Source organism: Macaca nemestrina, chromosome 6, assembly GCF_043159975.1.
Source record: "Macaca nemestrina isolate mMacNem1 chromosome 6, mMacNem.hap1, whole genome shotgun sequence".
NCBI lineage: Eukaryota > Metazoa > Chordata > Mammalia > Primates > Cercopithecidae > Macaca > Macaca nemestrina.
In genome coordinates this window covers 94,697,326-94,714,789 of record NC_092130.1, presented here as the reverse complement: position 1 = coordinate 94,714,789, position 17,464 = coordinate 94,697,326, and the positions used below count along the sequence as shown (strand labels likewise).

Genomic DNA, 17,464 nt, shown 5'->3' with positions numbered 1-17,464 from the left:
GTGAGAAATAAGTCTGCTCCCCATCGTAGCTGGGCATCAGCAGGAGGGTGGGCCGGGTGTGCGTGGCGGTGACTCACATTCTCACTGTGCCTTCTGGTTCTGATTTCCTGCCTCTGGTGGTTCTCAGTTACTTCGCTGGTGGCTTCACCTTCTCCCCTGGCTCTCAGTTATGAGAGCAGCTGCCTGACGTTGGCATGAGTATCACCGATTTTCCTAAACATTGGGGAATTAATAGAATAATTATGGCCTAAGGCAGGAAATCATTCCCAATTCTCTTTTCGTGGACATTTAATGCTAATCCCTCTCAGAGAACTTCTCACTGGCCATGCTCATCTCTCGGCCCTGAACTTTCACCCTCTTGAGGACCTCTCTTTTTCTTTCCCCAAATTCTTTATGCATCCCCCCAGTCTCAGAGACCTAAAAACCTTCTCTTCCCAGCCCACCGTCAAGAGGCTTGCAAATCCTCTTTCTTTATCATGTCGAACGCTTTGATTCTTCTTTATTGGAACCCTGTTATGTAGGTTGAACTCTAAGAATCTCACCTTTCACAACCAACATGCTCGGTATGGAATTGTTCTTAAAGAAAAGAGCCTTTCTCCATCATGAGAAAGTTTTTTTTCTTGCCGAACTGCAGCCAGGTTTAGAATAACAACTCTTCATCTGTCAAACCCTTCCCTTCTCTCCATCCATCCATCCATCCATCCATCCATCCATCCATCCATCCATCCATCCATCCATCCTGTTTTAGATCTGAGATAAAAATGGTTTTACAATGTTAAAAAATAAAATATGTCTAAAATATCTGTACATTTAGGTCATGAAGGATACATATTATTTCTTCAGTATAAAAGTTGTCACAGAAAAACTTAGAAATGTGAAGAATTTTTTTTTTTTGTAAAATACTTGGCTGTAGAATGCATATTGTTGCAGTTTTTGGTTAAGGAGCTAAATTTTATTTCCAAGTATTTTAAAGTGATAAAGTGTTTCCCAAAATGTTCATCTTTAGCCAGCAATGACATCAATTCTGAGCAAAACCCATCTCTGGCCTTAAAATTTTGTTGTCACATTTATGTGTGACATTGAACTTAGAAACCTACTCAGTGTCTCAATGTTCTCCTCAAACAAGGCACTTTCCATTTCCACCTCAATGAATCATTCCAATAAGATCTGAGACTCTCTTTACATGTTAGTAATTTCCTTGCTCTTTGGGAAGGTCCAGGGTCCAGAGAAATGCACTGATGAAGATTTTGATGTTTTAGCCTTAATTCATCTTCCTTCTTGAGCTCCTAGTACCCTCAGCTGCATCCCTCTTCTTGTTGAAGGTGTGCATATTCTGAGACTGAACCTGATTTTCCAGGACAGCCCTTCTTCTAACAGTGGTATTTTCTTTATACAAACTATAATGAAGACTAAATTGGTGGAATTCACTTCATGTTTAAATGCCTGAGGTTAGAACTCAGGACTTTCTGACTTTCTTCATTCCTTTGTAGTTTGCGTCTATTTCATCCCACAGTTGTAAAAGGGTCATTTGATTTGTTTTCTGGGGTATGAGCTCAGAACTGACCTCAAGTGCAGTTAAAGCTCTGCAGGGCCAGATTTTGAAGCATAGACTATTTTCCTTCCTATAGAAGGCCCTCTCTAGGAGAATGAGTATGAAATTACAAGTATAAACTAGGTATGAAGGTGATTCTCTGTTAAGAAAGAGAAAACAAATCACAACTAGTTACAAATTTTGAAAGTTGACTGATTGTGTTCAAAATAATTTTGAAACTTGACTGACTGTGTTCAAAATAGCTTATTTTTAAGATTTTTCGAAAAACATACAATCAAGAGACCATAATGCTATGAACCCTTCCGGGTCCATGGAAGGAGCCTGTATAAGAGTGTGTGTGTGTGTGTGTGTGTGTGTGTGCGCGCGCGCGCGCGCACGCGTGCGCATTATTTTTTATATCAACTTTTATCTTAGATTCAGGGAGCACATGTGCAGGTTTGTTACATGTGTAAATTGCATGTCATGGGGTTTGATGTATGAATGGTCCCGCCACCCAGGTAGTTAGCATAATGCATAGTTACCTGTTAGTCTTTGAACCCTCATTCCCCTCCCCCGCAGTAGTCACCACTGTCTACTGTTCTCATCTTTGTGTCCTTGTTTAGCTCCCACTTATAAGTGAGAACATGTGGTATTTGGTTTTTGGTTCCTGCATGAATTCCTTTAGGATAATGGTGTCCAGCTGCATCCATGTTGCTGCAAAGGAAGTGGCTTCATTCTTTTGTATGGCTATGTAGTATCCCATGGCATATATGTACCACATTTTCTTTATTCAGTTCACCATTGATAGATGCCTAGGTTGATTACATGTTTTTGCTATTGTGATAGTGCTGTGATAAATATACAAGTGCAGGTGTCTTTTTGGTAGAACAATTTATTTTCAGTTGGGTGTATGCCCATTTCCTGGGTCAAATGATAGTTCAACTCGTAGTTCTTTGAGAAATCTCCAAATTGCTTACCACAATGGCTGAACTATACATATTCATTTTTGAATAGAGATTTAACATTATACACAATTGTAGTAGCTGGTTAAATAGTCTCTGTGAACCTATCTTCATGTCTTACACTAGAATTTGATGTCTGCACGGCAGGCCTTTTGGAAGGGAGGGAAGGGATGTAAAGTGGAGGAGGGCAAGGACATCCTGTGCATAGTAGGATATTTAGCAGCATCCTTGACCTCTGCCACTAGATACATAATACCTAGGAGCATCCCCTCCTCCAGTTGTGATGACCACTGGGAGACAAATGTCCCCTGGGAGACAAAATCCATTCCCAGTTGGGAACTACTGGCATAACTCCTTTGCCGGTAGATTCACAGGTGTAAGGACTCTAACGTGACTATGTGGCAGTCTCAACTTCCAGTTGAATGGAATTGTTGTTTTGTCTCTTGGTGGAAGCATTCCTCTTTCTTTGTAACTAAGAAATCAAAACCAGCCAAGCTGAAAGTTGCAAGTATGGGAAGCAAACTTTTGATGATTTGCTAGTGAATCATCAGGGGTACTAGTGAGAGGGTTACTCCTATTTCCATCCCTTAACTCTCAGATTCATGAAGCCTGGTTATGGGAGTCAGATTGCTATAACTTTTGGCCAGTTCTACTTATAATCTCATTTCTTCTCCTGCTGAATATTAAAGATCACTTACAAACTTATAATTTAGCAAGGATCTTTTGTTTGTAAAATTAAGACACCCCCTCCCCCACGTCTTCCAGCTCACTTATGTAAAGAAAAATTAGTCTCAGGCTATCTCATGGATCTCAAGGTCTGGATCCCAAGACCCAGCTAGGTCTTCTTGAGTGGCTGGACGTGGATTTGGAATAATGAAGGGCGCTACTTTCTCTGCCTTGTTGTCTTCCCATCTATTTCTGTTTGGCATACGATCTCTCATGGCTTTTGCATGTTTGCTTCCTCTCTTCAGCTCTCTGTGGGGAACAGGCCCCGAAATCTGGCCATAAACAGGCCCCAAATCTGGCCATAAACAAAATCTCTGCAGCACTGTGACAAGCTCATGATGGCTATGACGCCCACGCTGAATTTTGTTGGTTTACCGGAATGAGGGCAAGGAACACCTGGCCCACCCAGGGTGGAAAACTGCTTAAGGCGTTCCTGAACCATAAACAATAGCATGAGCCTCAATCTGTGCCTTAAGGACGTGTTCCTGCTGCAGATAACTAGCCAGAGCCCATCCCTTTGTTTCCTGCTTTAGTTACTCTATAATCTAAGGAAACAATGCTCATCACTGACTTGCCATCAATAAATATGTGGGTAAAACTCTGTTTGTAGCTTCATCTCTGAAGGCTGTCAGTCCCAGTCATTCCCACTCCACACTCTATATTTCTGTGTGTGTGTCTTTAATTCCTCTAGCACCTCTGGGTTAGGGACTCCACGACCGAACTGGTCTCGGCAGCTCTCTGCCTGCACCTAGGCTCATTGTGCTCATTCTACAATGGCAGCCTTAGTCTCTGCAGGGCCTTCCCGCTCACCTCCCACAAATCCAAATTCCCACTCAGAGGGAATCCCATTGGCCCACTGTGGTCTGTCAGGTGTGCCTGAGCAGTGATTGGCAAGGTCAATAAAAATGCCCTCCTCTTGGCATTGGATCATCCTCTTTTATAAGAACCAGAGGGCTGGATTGCTTTTCTTCCTGTCTACTGTTGGCAGAACCTTCCATATTGAGTTTCTGGAACTTCTTTTCTACCCAGTCACCAGTAGAGTTTTACCTTTGCTGTCTAGTGGCCGATCAGCTTCTTTGCCTTCCATTGGAGGAAATGAATGTGGGTGAGCAGCAAATTCCTTTTCCCTTGAGCTACCAGGCTGGGGCAGGGGATGGGAAAGACCCTAGCTCAGGGCTGTTTCAAGTCTTCCTGGTGTTCCTGGTGTCCCAAGATGCAGGAATTATACCCTCTCCTTCTTATAGAGCTGGTTCCAACAATGGCCATGACATTCTGTTTTGTGTCTGGGTCTATCTTCCTTTTATTTTTTTGGCAGGGGCATGGGGAGGGGAGGGCGTTGTTTCATTTTACTGCAATCAAAATCTAGAAGTCTGCTGGTTAAGATGCCCTTTAGTGGCAATATATATTTATGACTATTTTTCTGGATTTTATAGACCAAACAACTTTCAAAACCAATCTAGATACTGACATATGGTTACCAGCTCTGTATTTTGCCACATAAGGTCATTAGAATCTCCCATATCCAATTATCATCATTTAATGTTAGGTTGAATGCTAGCAAACTGTTGTTTTTGTAGGTCAAAAGCAGTTGAATATTGGCAATTTCCCGTGATTCACTCTAATGTAATAAAGCATATTCTAACTTGAGAAATATAGGAAGGATATACCTTACAGTAAAAGACTAGCTCTTAATGCAAATTTGTTTAATTTTATGAAAAATGCGCTATACTTTCCTTAATTTTCTGGTTTCATCATGGACCATGACAACTTCATCCTGCTACGGTACTTGTTTTTGGTGTATCTTTTTTTGAAATTCTGGTCTAGGGAAACACACATGGGCGACCCTCTCAAGATCATTCTCATTTCTCATAACTCTTTTTTCCTAGTCCGAGACAGGGTGCTGGCCTTCCCCTTGACCAAAGCCGTGTTTAAAGAGGAGTCATGTTCTCTGAGATCCTCTGAGGCTGTTGTTGGGTGAATTCCTCACGTGCACCAAACTTAGGTATTTAAGAAACATGTTTGCTGGCACACAATTTATTTTTACACTCTCCCCATAAAGAGCATGATCACACTGACAGAAGGAGCCCCAGTCACCTCCTATGGTTCCTCAATGAACTATGCAGGAGTTCTACTAACCACAAGTTAAGGTGATTACCTTTGGAATCATCTTTTATCATCATCTTTGTTTATTTTGCGCTACTTTTCTATCATCTCAGGCAACTCCCCCGTCACCCTCTATTTTCTGCCCAAGGGATCTTCATCTCTCTTACAAGCTAAATCCAGACAGATTGTATAACAAACTGGCTTTGGTTATTAAAAACATCTTTTTAGCTCTTGGCATAACAAGCAAAACCACTCCTGATGAAAAGAAAGCCCGTCCCATATGGTTCTCGAAAGAAGTACAATTTTTTGAATTTACTGTACATGTGAAAATAATAAACAATTTGCATTTCTTTCTTTTTCTAGTAATTCAGACTCTAACCTGAGGGTCTTTAAAGAATGGATTTCGTAATTTCTACATTGTAGCACTTTCTGAAATATTACTGATTCTCAATGAAGTAACTAAGCCCTAGCCAAATGTTTTAGTTTATTTCTCTCTCTCTCTCTTTGTGTCAATCTGTAAATGCGTCAGAAAAACGTTTACTGTAATGTTAGACTGTGCATGTGTTGGCATTAAAAGTGTGGTTTTGTCCTTACAGGGAATCAAATAGAAGCAAAATTATAGTTAATTCTTGCTTTCTGTGGTAATGGGGAACAGACTGAGTTTGTACCAATAACACTTGAAAAATTTATTTTAGAAATTAGGTTGAACCTTGTCCTTCACTAAACTTTTGCCAGAAAATCCACACACAGTCAAGTTGTTCTTCTTTCTCTTCTGCCTGGCTCTGCCCCATGCTGGGGTAGGGAAATGGCCAGCAGGAAAGAAGGGTGGAATCAAAAGACCTATGCCCAAATGTCATGGTCCTGAGGTGGTTCTCAGCATGTTGACGAGAGTTATTTGTGGGAAAAGGAAACTACTCTGTAATAAACCAGGATAAAATTTCCCTACTCTTTCAGTAGGTGTCTTGCCTTTCCTTGTGGTTTAAGAGAGATCCCCCAAAACTCCTGTTATCTCCTTTCTAAATTCAGTTTCTAGTTAGCAATTGAAAGAAAGCAGTAGAAGCACTTCAGAAAACTCTGAGGCCTCTTTAAAGATATTCTTTCAAAAAATGATTTGAAGTATAGCTGAGTGGGAGAGATGCTACCACAGAGCCATCTACTTCTAGCCAGTAGCCTGCAAGAGAAAGGGCTTCTTCAATGTAGTTTAGTCTCTAACCTTTTTGGGGGGAGGTAAGCTCTTTATGGTCTCACGGCTCCCTTGGGAGTTTTCTATAGACCCGAAGGGGCGGGGCCACGCTTATTCTGGATCAGTAACGTGTCCTATTGCAAGCAACTCACGTGCTGACAGAGACATGAGTGCACTGCAGTCATGGTCTCCAGATGTAATGCTCCAATGATGTAAGCCACTAATTTGTCCTGGAGCTATTACTGTTATCGGTTGAAGAAAACTTAGAAAATGACTTTCAGTTAAAAAAAAAATGCACAAAACTTTCTAACTCTTTGCTACTAATAGTAGTAATCCTGGCACAATTCTTCAAAAGCTTTGGAATATATATATATGTATTCCTCCAATGTATGCCTCCAAATATAGATATATATATATCTCCCATAATATAATATTATATATGGGATTATAGTAGGGTTGGGAGAAACCCTAATTAGCTACATTAGAGGAACTCAAAATACAGAATGAAATGACGGTTTTAAATAAGGCTAGATATCATAATTAGTCCCAGATGGTTCCTTTGTAGTCAGGAGAGTTTTACCAAACAGCCACATTTTTTTTTTTGATTGTCGAAATAGAAAACGAATTAGGCTCCTGCACTGTTTCTTAATACAGTTTTTCTGGGGCCTTGCTTTGTAGGCCTTATGAGATGCCCATTGAGACAAAAAGATTGTGTTCTTCATGATATACTCTTTACAAGGCAGGAAATGTTCTCAGAACCAATGTCTGTGTCCTTGGAACCAAGAGTTTCTCTTTCCTCCTGGCTTTCTGCATTTGCTTTTGGTTATGGAGAACATTTTCACTTTCTCTGGTTCATCTGTTTAGGATGCTCACTGCCCTTGAGCAGCGGGTCTCCTAGGTCTCAGGGTATCATCCCCACTTGTGAGAAAGCAAACTCATCACCAGACAGGGAGCTCTGACTCCAATGGAAAACAGCCAGGCAAATCAGAGACAGGCATCCTCAAGTAAATCCTGTTTGCCATGGAAAACAGGGAAAATCAGACCAAAGAAAACCCACAGCTGGGTGTTGTCTTCAGTTTTTTCCAAGAGACATCAGTTGTTCCTTAATATCTCCAATAGAAAACTTGTCAGAAAAATAATTTGTTTCCAGTTCTATCCTACTAACAAGTTTTGCCCATTATGTTACCTAATCGATTGCAGTCATCAGTAGGGAAAATGCAGACACACCTATTTTTTTTTTTAATAAATGACTCTCCCAAATCTGCATTTATTTGTTGGAATCCAGAGTTCCTTTTTAAAATCTTCAAAATATTTCCATTTTAAGTAGATGAATTAACACACACAATCTGTTTCTTCCTCACTCAAAGAAAACTAGTGATTCATTGCTTTTCCATGAGCTGGTACTTGATTTAGAACAGGATGAAGCCAGCCTTATCTCCCATCATGTGGATGTTTAATTTCTCAAAGTCCATGTGACAGTTACCATGAGTAGAATAGGTGTTTTGTATCTAGTCAGATTCATTTGTATTTAGAGTGAAAGATATGTGTTTATTATTTAATATTTTGGTGAATAAACAATGCTTTTTCTTCTGTCTCTCTAGATCAACGTATTTATTTTATATATTCTTTTATTTTCAATGACTAATATAATAAAATATAAGCCATTTTATAATAAATGTTACCCATAGCTAACCAGTGAATCACAATAAAACTAAGTTTTCCCATGGAACAAAAATTACTCATTACATGTAACTACAAAATTTTTAGAAGAAAACGGGCTATGCCTAGGTCATGTGGAACATGCCAGCCCTTAGTTTTGTATGAAATTTCTGGTGGAATAGCAAAAATATCTTTCCCCTTTTGAAATATCTGGATAATTGCTAAAATTCCCCTCTTTTTTCGTTAGTGAACATGAAGTCAAAACCTGGATTTTGAAATAGAGATATATATTTCACTTGCAGGTTTAAAAACGCCCAATTTCTGTTTTCAATCACCTCATAATTCTTATTTTTCCTATAGGACATCTTGCTTTTATGACAGATTTAAAGAAACGAACAGTACATAAACATTGACCAACTAACAATTTTTTATAAGCTTAACATTCTCTTATGAATGTCAAGGTGGTGTCAATTATGTTGTCAGGAATTATCAAATGCCTGTGTAGCATAATAGCATCTAAATATTAGTGCACATATTAAATTAATTATAATATGTATTATATTAATATTCATACATTTGGTTAACATATCACACATCCTCTTGACTTCAGGCTTTGTGCCTATAAATTCATACAGATTCCCATGGCTCTGTTATTATATTATTTTTTAATAACTTCTTGCTGGAGCTGATTTCACAATCTCAGCATTTTGCGGGGCTTAGGAACACTAAAAATTTGATTTTAGAAGTGTGAGAAAATAGGCAAACCATTTAAATTAGTTTTATGTTATCTAAGACTTCAAATGCTGTGAGATAAAGCAAGCATGCAGTGTCTGTTATTAATGCTATAGAGCGTTTGTCATCCTTAAAGCAGACATCTGGAACAAGTGCTGTTGAATTAATTAATTTATTTACTCATTTGTTTGTCATGTATTTAACAAATACACATTGAACACCTACTATGTACCAGATACTCTGGTAGGTGCTGAGACACGTTGGTGAGGAAATTCTCATGCGGGTCTTGCTCAGGGTCTGGTGGGATAATCACTGACTCTTACTGAACATCACATCTCCAGTTGCCTTTGGAATTCTGACATTCCACGAATCTATGAGCCATTCAGTTGTATTACAGCATCTGTAATCCTGGTTTACAACTTGTCAATTAGGCAGTTTGCCTACATATTTTCCTGCCTTCAGATGCCAACTGAGCTCTAAGGTTGTCTCCTGCTTCTTAAAGTCTCTCCCTCTGGTTTTCTGATTGGATTTATTTATCTGTGACTTCTGAGACACTGGAGTAGGCCATGCACTGATGCCAATATTGAGTGCCAGGAATTATGGCAAACTGCTTCTAGAGATGTTTAGGGTGTGTTTCAGGAGTTCAGTGACTTTTGTTGCACCTAAGAATCTTGTCTTTCATTAGTGGATAAGACAGTAAATGTAACCAACCGACATGGAAGTTAGGGGTCATGCTGACTACAAGTTTGCCTCACCTTTTGTAAGTAAGCACAGAGCCATGGATGAATTATGCTGAGGAACTGGGTTGCAGGAACTTCTATTTACCCACAACATAGTTTAAAACATTCAAACTGAAGTTACAATCCCCATGCTCTCTTCCTCAACAAACAGACATTCTTCTAGTGGAGGCGCCAACCTGATTCCATCCAAAGCCAGTCTCATTCCTAGAATAGCTAACAACCACAGCTAAATATTTCCCAAGTAAACCCAGCTAAGAATAGTTCCTTATTTCTAGAGCTCTGACACAAGAAACTCAACACCCTGTTGGAGTCAGATAAGCTGAACTTTTTTCAAGAGCTTTGTCAAAGTGAGACCGAGGAGGATGGAGCCTGAGAAAAATCCAGACTGAGCGTTGTTAGACTCTCCACATCACCTATAAGGTGGTATCGAGTGAGGCTGCATTAGACTTAAAGTGCCTTTGGGCTGACTAGATGCTGAGCTGACCGTCAGTGCCTTGGGCACCAAAAACATTGACATTAACTCTGACCAACACTCAAATTAAATATTCATTCTTAATATTTTGCAGTTCTTAAATGTTAGTTCTCTCTGACCTCTCTCCGAGTTGTTCTACTGAAAGTTTCTGGAAAGCCGAAGCTGTTTTGCTTCTTTAGGCCAGAAAGACATGTTTACTTCTTAAGAGGTTCAATTTATGAGGGCTTATTATTAGTCCCAAAATATACTACTGGTTTGCCGTTGATGTGGTACTGGATCTCCTTTTCTTTATTTTTTCTTTTTTTGAGACAGCGTCTTGCTCTGTCGCCCAGGCTGGAGTGCAGTGGCAGGATCTTGGCTCACTGGAACCTCCATCTCCCGTATTCAAGTGATTCTCCTGCCTCAGCCTCCCGAGTAGCTGGGATTACAGGCATGAGCCACCATGTCCAGCTAATTTTTGTATTTTTAGTAGAGATGAGGTTTCCCTATGTTGGGCAGGCTTGTCTTAAACTCCTGACCTCTGGTGATCCTTCTGTCTCGGCCCTCCAAAGTGCTGGGATTATAGGTGTGAGCCCGCGCCCGGCCCTGAACCCCTTTCTTAAGGACCCTGAGAGGGCATGCATTAAAATCATCCTATTCTTATTAATGGGAAATAGAAGCCTAGATGAGTACCGACTCATGGTTCATATTTAGCAAATGACAGATCTGGGATAAGACCCCAGGTCTTTGGACTTCCTTTTGTTATGTTCCCATGACTCATACCATGCCCACATGCCTAAATGTCCAAGGCCTGCTCACCCTAACTATTCTTGTTCATGTATCTGTTTTAGATTGGCAAGGAAAAAAAGCTTTCTAACTTTTTAAGGGATGGGTCACAACCCACAGCATAATATTTGAGGCAAATATCCTAATTTTCCCCAGTACCAAAAAAGATCATTTTTATATTTCTTATACGAGTCTCCATAACCATAAACATGTCACAAGATTCTTTGACTAAGGCACTAACTCTATTGTTTCAGCATGACTGCATTTGTTTAACATAAATGGTTTACATTTAGGCTGCCTTGCGCTTTCTTCTCTGGCCTAAAGTATTTCTTCCAAGTTAGAATGCTTTTTCTTCTTTGGCATCCATTAAAAATCATTGGCAACATGGCCACGTTCCAGAAACACTTCTGCAATGCCAACCACAGGACTTGATGTCTAAAAATAATAATTGAAAAATAGATTTAAGTTAATGCCCAGAAAGAAATATTGCCATGTGTCTTTACTGAAATTTGGTAAAATCCATGCTACAGAAAAGTGTGAAATACATGCTGCTTCCTGTAAAAACCTTGGCTGAGTGGTTAGTGAGAGAGCTCATCCTTTTTCATCTGTCTCTCTCCTATTAGCCACTTTTCATTCTTGACTTAAGGTTGTGTAAGTTCAGGAGAGATTCTTATTCTGTCTGGAACCCATAGCTGAGCAGGTTTCCTGGGAAGAAGCTGGGGCCCTCACTAACGATGCCCCAGCTCTTGAAGTTTCTGTTTTCATTTGGCCATCATTTGTTGCTTCCTTTATGGAAATGATTAAACTCAGCGAATGATGAAACATGAAATCAAATAGTTTGGGAATAGTGTGGGCAGTTTAAAACTGGTTTGAAATACAGTGTGGAAACTTAAAAAAAAAATTAATGTTAACTATCTGGGATCTACCTACTCCTTCCATCTAAAATTCCATTTCAGTTCATTTCATGAGAATAATTATACCCTGAAACAAATCATTCTTATTTGTCTTTTATAAGTCTTCACTCAGCTTTCCCCTATATTTTTCATCTTACTTCTGATTTTCAAACACACAGTCCAGTGGTAAAGCACTATATGCAGTCCAGCCACTTATAACTCGTGAAATGCATCATGCGTTGCCAGTCCTTTATTTCTTCCTCTTTCCCTCCCTCGCCTCCTTTCCTTTTCCCTTTCCTTTGTGCACACAAACTATAAGAAATTCATAGGGCAGGCTGCTAGGAATTAGTAATAATTACAATGACTTTTTCTAGAAGACGTAAAAATAAAAATCAGTCTAGACCCAAAGATGAGACAATAAACCCATTTAATTTGTAATAATGACTGACTTTTCTTTCTTACTGCATTTTCAAAGCTTTTTGTGTGGTTGGAGAAGTGTCATGGACAGTAAGTCCAGAGAATAATAGGACAATTTCAAAGCTGTTTTTCCTCCCCAATAGTCTATAAACCTCATGGCACTGAATTTCACACCCTAGCCCAGATTTACATTTAGATTAATGGATTCAGTCACTCCTCAGGGTCCGGAATGTGTCAGCCTTATTGATACTTACTAAAAGGAAATTTAGTTTCTTTACTTTCTAAGTAAAGAACAACACATGACTGTGTTGTCTACTGTGGATTACTGTTGATTTATGCAAACATAAAACTTATTTTTCTACACAATAATTTTGCTCTGAGTCTTTTGGACTCATGTTTTTGGTAGACCTCTTGTGTGCACAAATTATGATGTCACAAAGTTATGGATTTTAAATGTTGATGGTAGCTCTTAGGATGTATTGGTATTCTTTCTTTCTTTCTTTTTCTTTTCTTTTCTTTTTTCTTTTTCTTTTTTTGAGACAGAGTCTCACTCTGTCACTCAGGCTGGAGTGCAGTGATGTGATCTTGGCTCACTGCAACTTCCACCTCCTGGGATCAAACTATCCTCCCACCTCAACCTCCTGAGTAACTGGGACTACAGGCATGCGTCACCACACCTGGCTAATTTTTGTATTTTTAGTAGAGACAGGATTTCGCCACATTGGCTAGGCTGGTCTTGAACTCCTAGGCTTAAATGATGCACCCGCGTTGGCTTCCCAAAGTGCTGGGATTACGGGTGTGAGCCACCGTGCCTGGCCTTTTTTCAATAAGATAGTCTTGGCTTCTGTCCTAGGCAGGGACGAGACAAATCAGTTTTCCAAATGTTGAGTTTCTCTCACCAATGAGATCATGCTAGGACCCAGTGGATCAAAAGGAGGATTAACAAGTCTATATGGTTCATAGCCTCCTATTTTATTTTTAACATATTTTTTACCCTATTAGATGCTTATTATTTCATTTTTCAAAGTGGACAAAGGCTTATATAATCTTGCCAATATGCTAAAAATAATTGTCTTTAAGATAATCAGCCAGGTATGGTGCCTTATGCCTGTAATGCCAGCACTTTGGGAGGTTGAGGTGGGAGGATTCCTTGAGCATGGGACTTTGAGACCAGCCTGGACATCATAGTGAGACCCTATTTCTACAAAAAAATTTTTTTAAAAATTGGTCAGATCTGATGATGCATGCCTGGAGTTCCAGCTACTTGGGAGGCTGAGGTGAGAGGATGCTTGAGCCTGGGAGGTTGAGGCTGCAATAAGCCATGATTGTGCCACTGCATTCTAGCCTGAGTGACAGAGTGAGACCCCGTCTGAAAAAAAAAAAAATCCTCATGTATATTCTGCAAGTTTGCTCAGTTCTCATGAGCTTTTCCCATTCTTGATTGTGTCATGAAAAAGATGATTTTTGTGAGTCCTTCTATCTCCAAGAAAATCTATATATGTCTGTGTCTGCCATATGGTTTCTTATAAGCCCAGGCAAACCTTTGTAGAGCCAAGCCTTGCAAGCCTGTCTGGTTCACATGCCTCCGTATGACCTTGCAGGCTCCATTCCTTCCTTTGCTGTTCTCAGCACTTTCCCAGGGGCTGAGGAAAGTTTTGAAGCCTCTGGATGTGAAATCCTTGAAGATAATTCCAGGTTAGGAGATTATGTTGCCAAACATTTCCCAGCAGATGCAGAGCTGGGTGGTGTCCTGCAGATTTCCAAGGTGTTGTCATCGGGGCTTTCTTGAGTAGCAGCAAATCCAACTGTGGCAAAGACAAGGCACAGTTGTTTTTCCAGGGAAATCTGTCCAGCTTCCTGTGGCATGCCTGACTGTCTGGGGTCACCACTGCTCCTTGTGTGCTCTGGGGAGTGGAGCACTTATGCCAGTCACAGCAAGCAGTATCTGTCATGAAGGAAACATGCAGAGGCCAGTTTTGATGACTTCTTATCTTCACTGACCATCAACATGTTTACAATGGCTTATAAATATTTAAAAATTAGCCAGGTGCGGTGGTGCGTGCCTGTAGTTCCTGCTACTCAGAAGGCTGAGGCGGGAGGATTCCTTGAGGCCAGGAATTCCAGGCTGCAGTGAGCTATGATCATGCCACTGCACTCCAGCCTGGGTGACAAAGCAAGACTCCATTTCTAAAAAATGAAAACAACATTTTTAAAAAGAGAAAGGTGTATAAACCGAGAACTTAGTCTTTCAAATGAAAGTACACCTGTGAGTTGCTTCTAGACTAGGAGTACTTAAAGGTGATCTGGTTGTTTATTATATTTGCTTGAGCCATTTTAGATCTCAAATTTGATATATTTTGAGGTCTCGCTTTATTCAGTCCAATGCATTTGGTATTGTAGCCAGAGGCTTAGATCCCTATCCTGGGAGGAGGTAGGAGGACAGAGAGGACCAGGGGAAGGAGTCTGAGGGGTCAGTGCTTTTGTGTTCTTCCTGCCCACTCTGAGGTCCCCTACAAAGGAGCCTGGACAAGGGCCTGGGAGACGGCATACAATTGGACCTCATGAGTGATCTGTTGCATTGTTTGCACTCATTTGGTGAACTGAGCATGTGACTTGTCAGGAATATTTTTCTTCAGTGTTGTAGCATGTGCCCAGTAAGGGAAATTTAATCCATATGTGTCAAAGATTCACTTACACTTAAATCATTAAAGCATTGTTCCGAGTTTTTTGATGTCTAACAAGTCTTTTGGCTTTTTCCAAGCAGTTCTAAGTCCTTTGCCAAAGGCAAGCCTAATCCTGAGCACCAGAAAATTCAGGCTTTCTCCTTGAGTTGAAAACCCTTTCCTCTATCTCGGGGAAAAATTCCTCAGCCATTCAACATTTACCTGCCCCCATTTCTGAGTGACTCAGAGGAGCAGAGCTCTGGAGGGGGAGAATACGATACGGCCTGATTTACGCATCTGGCCCCGATCTGGGTCTGTTTTCGAACTTGGCAGGAGAGACAGGATGCATTTGACTTTCATCTACCTCTGCTTCACTGGAGACGTTGTGGGGCATGAACACCAGGCGTTTCTGAGCTCATGTGGTCTATGGATATGGAACGGAAGAAGCCTCTTTTCCCTGAAAGGACTTAGGACAAAATAGTAAAGAGCATCAATGCTCAGAGAAGAAGTATGGCATTTCTCTTCTTTCCAAGACAAGAGCTACTCATTCCCTGTTGGAGCTGCGTCTTACCAACAGCCTTTCATCCCTCACCTCACTAATAACTGCAGTTGCCTCGATTAGGGTTGGGGATGGGCCTAGGGCACTGTGGTGAGGCAGTGAAGGCTGCCTCTGGCGGGAACCTCTTTCAGTATCTCCCCTTCTTCTTCTTATTTTTTGGCACATTTTTTGTACTCCTACCCTTAGTAATCTTTTCTCAGAAACTGTCCCAGGTCCTTCCTGTCACTGAGGAAAAGAGGAGATAAATGAAATCCTGTGAAGTCGTTCCTGAGAACATGCTGCTTCTCCAGGACTGGTGACCACTGGATTATGTCTTTTTCATTTCTATGTCATTTCTGGTATAGTGCCTGGCCTACAGTTGGTGCTCAAGTAATATTTGCTGAATAAATGTGGTATCTTTATACACAAGAGAGTCATGCTAACTCCAAAAGGCTGAGCCCTTGATGGTGAAATTTCAGCTGCAGACCTACTCTCAACAAACATCCTGATCTTTCTGTATTTCTTCTAGTGGTTTCATCCATTCAAACCCAGAATGCACATCAGAACATACACAACTAAATGGCAGCCCACGGGACAATGCTTTTGAGTGGATGTTTTTCTACTACTCTCCAATCACCACAGAGAAGTCAAAGGTGATCCACCACTCAAGACAGAAGGGGGCTGACCCTTCTCTGCTGTTTGGCTTGGGCTTGTGTTGAGACAGTGCATGGCGCCATCACTTGCTTCCTGCAAGATTCTAGTTTCTTCTTTCTGTTGAAGTTCTTTCCTCTGTAATGTGAAGGCTAGACTAGTTCAGTTGTTCTCTGCGTTTCATCTTCTATATACTTTTTCTGAGGTTCTTCCAACTTTAGAAAGGATCGGGTTTCCAGTTATTTGGAAGAGGGACACAGTCAGATTATTTCTGGGTCTCCTTGCTGGTCTCTCAGCTACAGTTTTGAGAACTCATGTGAGCCAAATTGGTTTGTTTTATGTGGTAATTACTGGTAGCCTCCAACAGTTAGAAGGAAGTGGTAACTGGACCTCTCTTTCTTCACACCTTAGTCACCAGGTGTTACGTATCAGTGAAAGTAAGTCTCAGGCAGAATTCTAGTATATAATTGGATGTTTATTAGTAAGCAATCATGCAGTCTGCTCCAGTAAACTTGATGAAGTCTTTATCCTTTCAGGCACTTGGACTAGTACCCTGCATGAAAGTTCATTTCAAGGCAAACAGAACAATATTCTTGCAATGGGAGGAAAAGCTTCGAGTTTGAACAGGTAACAAAGTCCATCACGAAATGGTAGAAGGTGAGATGAGACCTGGAGTCTCACACTGAAGCTGAAAGTGGTGGAGATTTTTATACTTTGTTTGTGCAAAGGTTGAGGTGCCTGCGTACAATTTTCATTTGATCACATATCTGGAGCACTTCTTATTTTACCAATGAAAATTTATGTAACATCCTTTATGCTAAGCAATGTTCTGGTGCAGTTTTGGAAAGCAATCTTTAAAGCTGCTTACAGCAGGCTTCTCTGGGATAATTCTTGGTTAAGACGTTTCAAATGCTGATTGCCCTTTGGGAGTTCAGGTTAAGGTTCACACAGACATATATGGCCCTGTTTACACAAAAATATTCTTTTTTTTTTTTTTGGTGATGGAGTCTTGCTCTCTTGCCTAGGCTGGAGTGCAGTGGCGCGATCTCGGCTCACTGCAAGCTCCACCTCCTGGGTTCATGCTATTCTCCTGCCTCAGCCTCCCGAGTATCTGGGACTACAGGCGCCCACCACCCCACCTGACTAATTTTTTTTTTTTTTGTATTTTTAGTAGAGACAGAGTTTCACTGTGTTAGCCAGAATTGTCTCAATCTCCTGACCTCGTAATCTACCCACCTTGGCCTCCCAAAGTGCTGGGATTACAGGTGTGAGCCACCATGCCCGGCCCACACAAAAATATTCTTAAAGATACCATAATACAGTATTGAGAACTGATAGTCACTATGTTTCTATCAATAAAGATATGATTAGGGTCTTTCTATGTGTACATGAAGGACTGAAATATCAAACTAAAAACCATTTGTAAGAA

At 40.6% G+C, this 17,464-nt stretch overlaps 1 protein-coding gene across 15 annotated transcripts in view; it reads left to right on the top strand.

The window, feature by feature from the left end:
• LOC105475050 (V-type proton ATPase subunit S1-like protein) overlaps positions 1-17,464 on the top strand; it is a 107,090-nt gene that overhangs the window by 50,625 nt on the left and 39,001 nt on the right. For 13 of the 15 annotated variants that reach the window (XR_003016486.2, XR_003016485.2, XR_011624873.1 and 10 more), the window contains exon 9: positions 16,572-16,662. Coding sequence is in view for 2 of the 15 variants with exons in the window: in XM_024790754.2 (XP_024646522.2) it covers positions 15,914-15,991 (78 nt within the window). In the remaining 13 variants the exon portion in view is untranslated. The other 2 variants (XM_024790754.2, XM_024790753.2) reach the window with 2 other exon arrangements.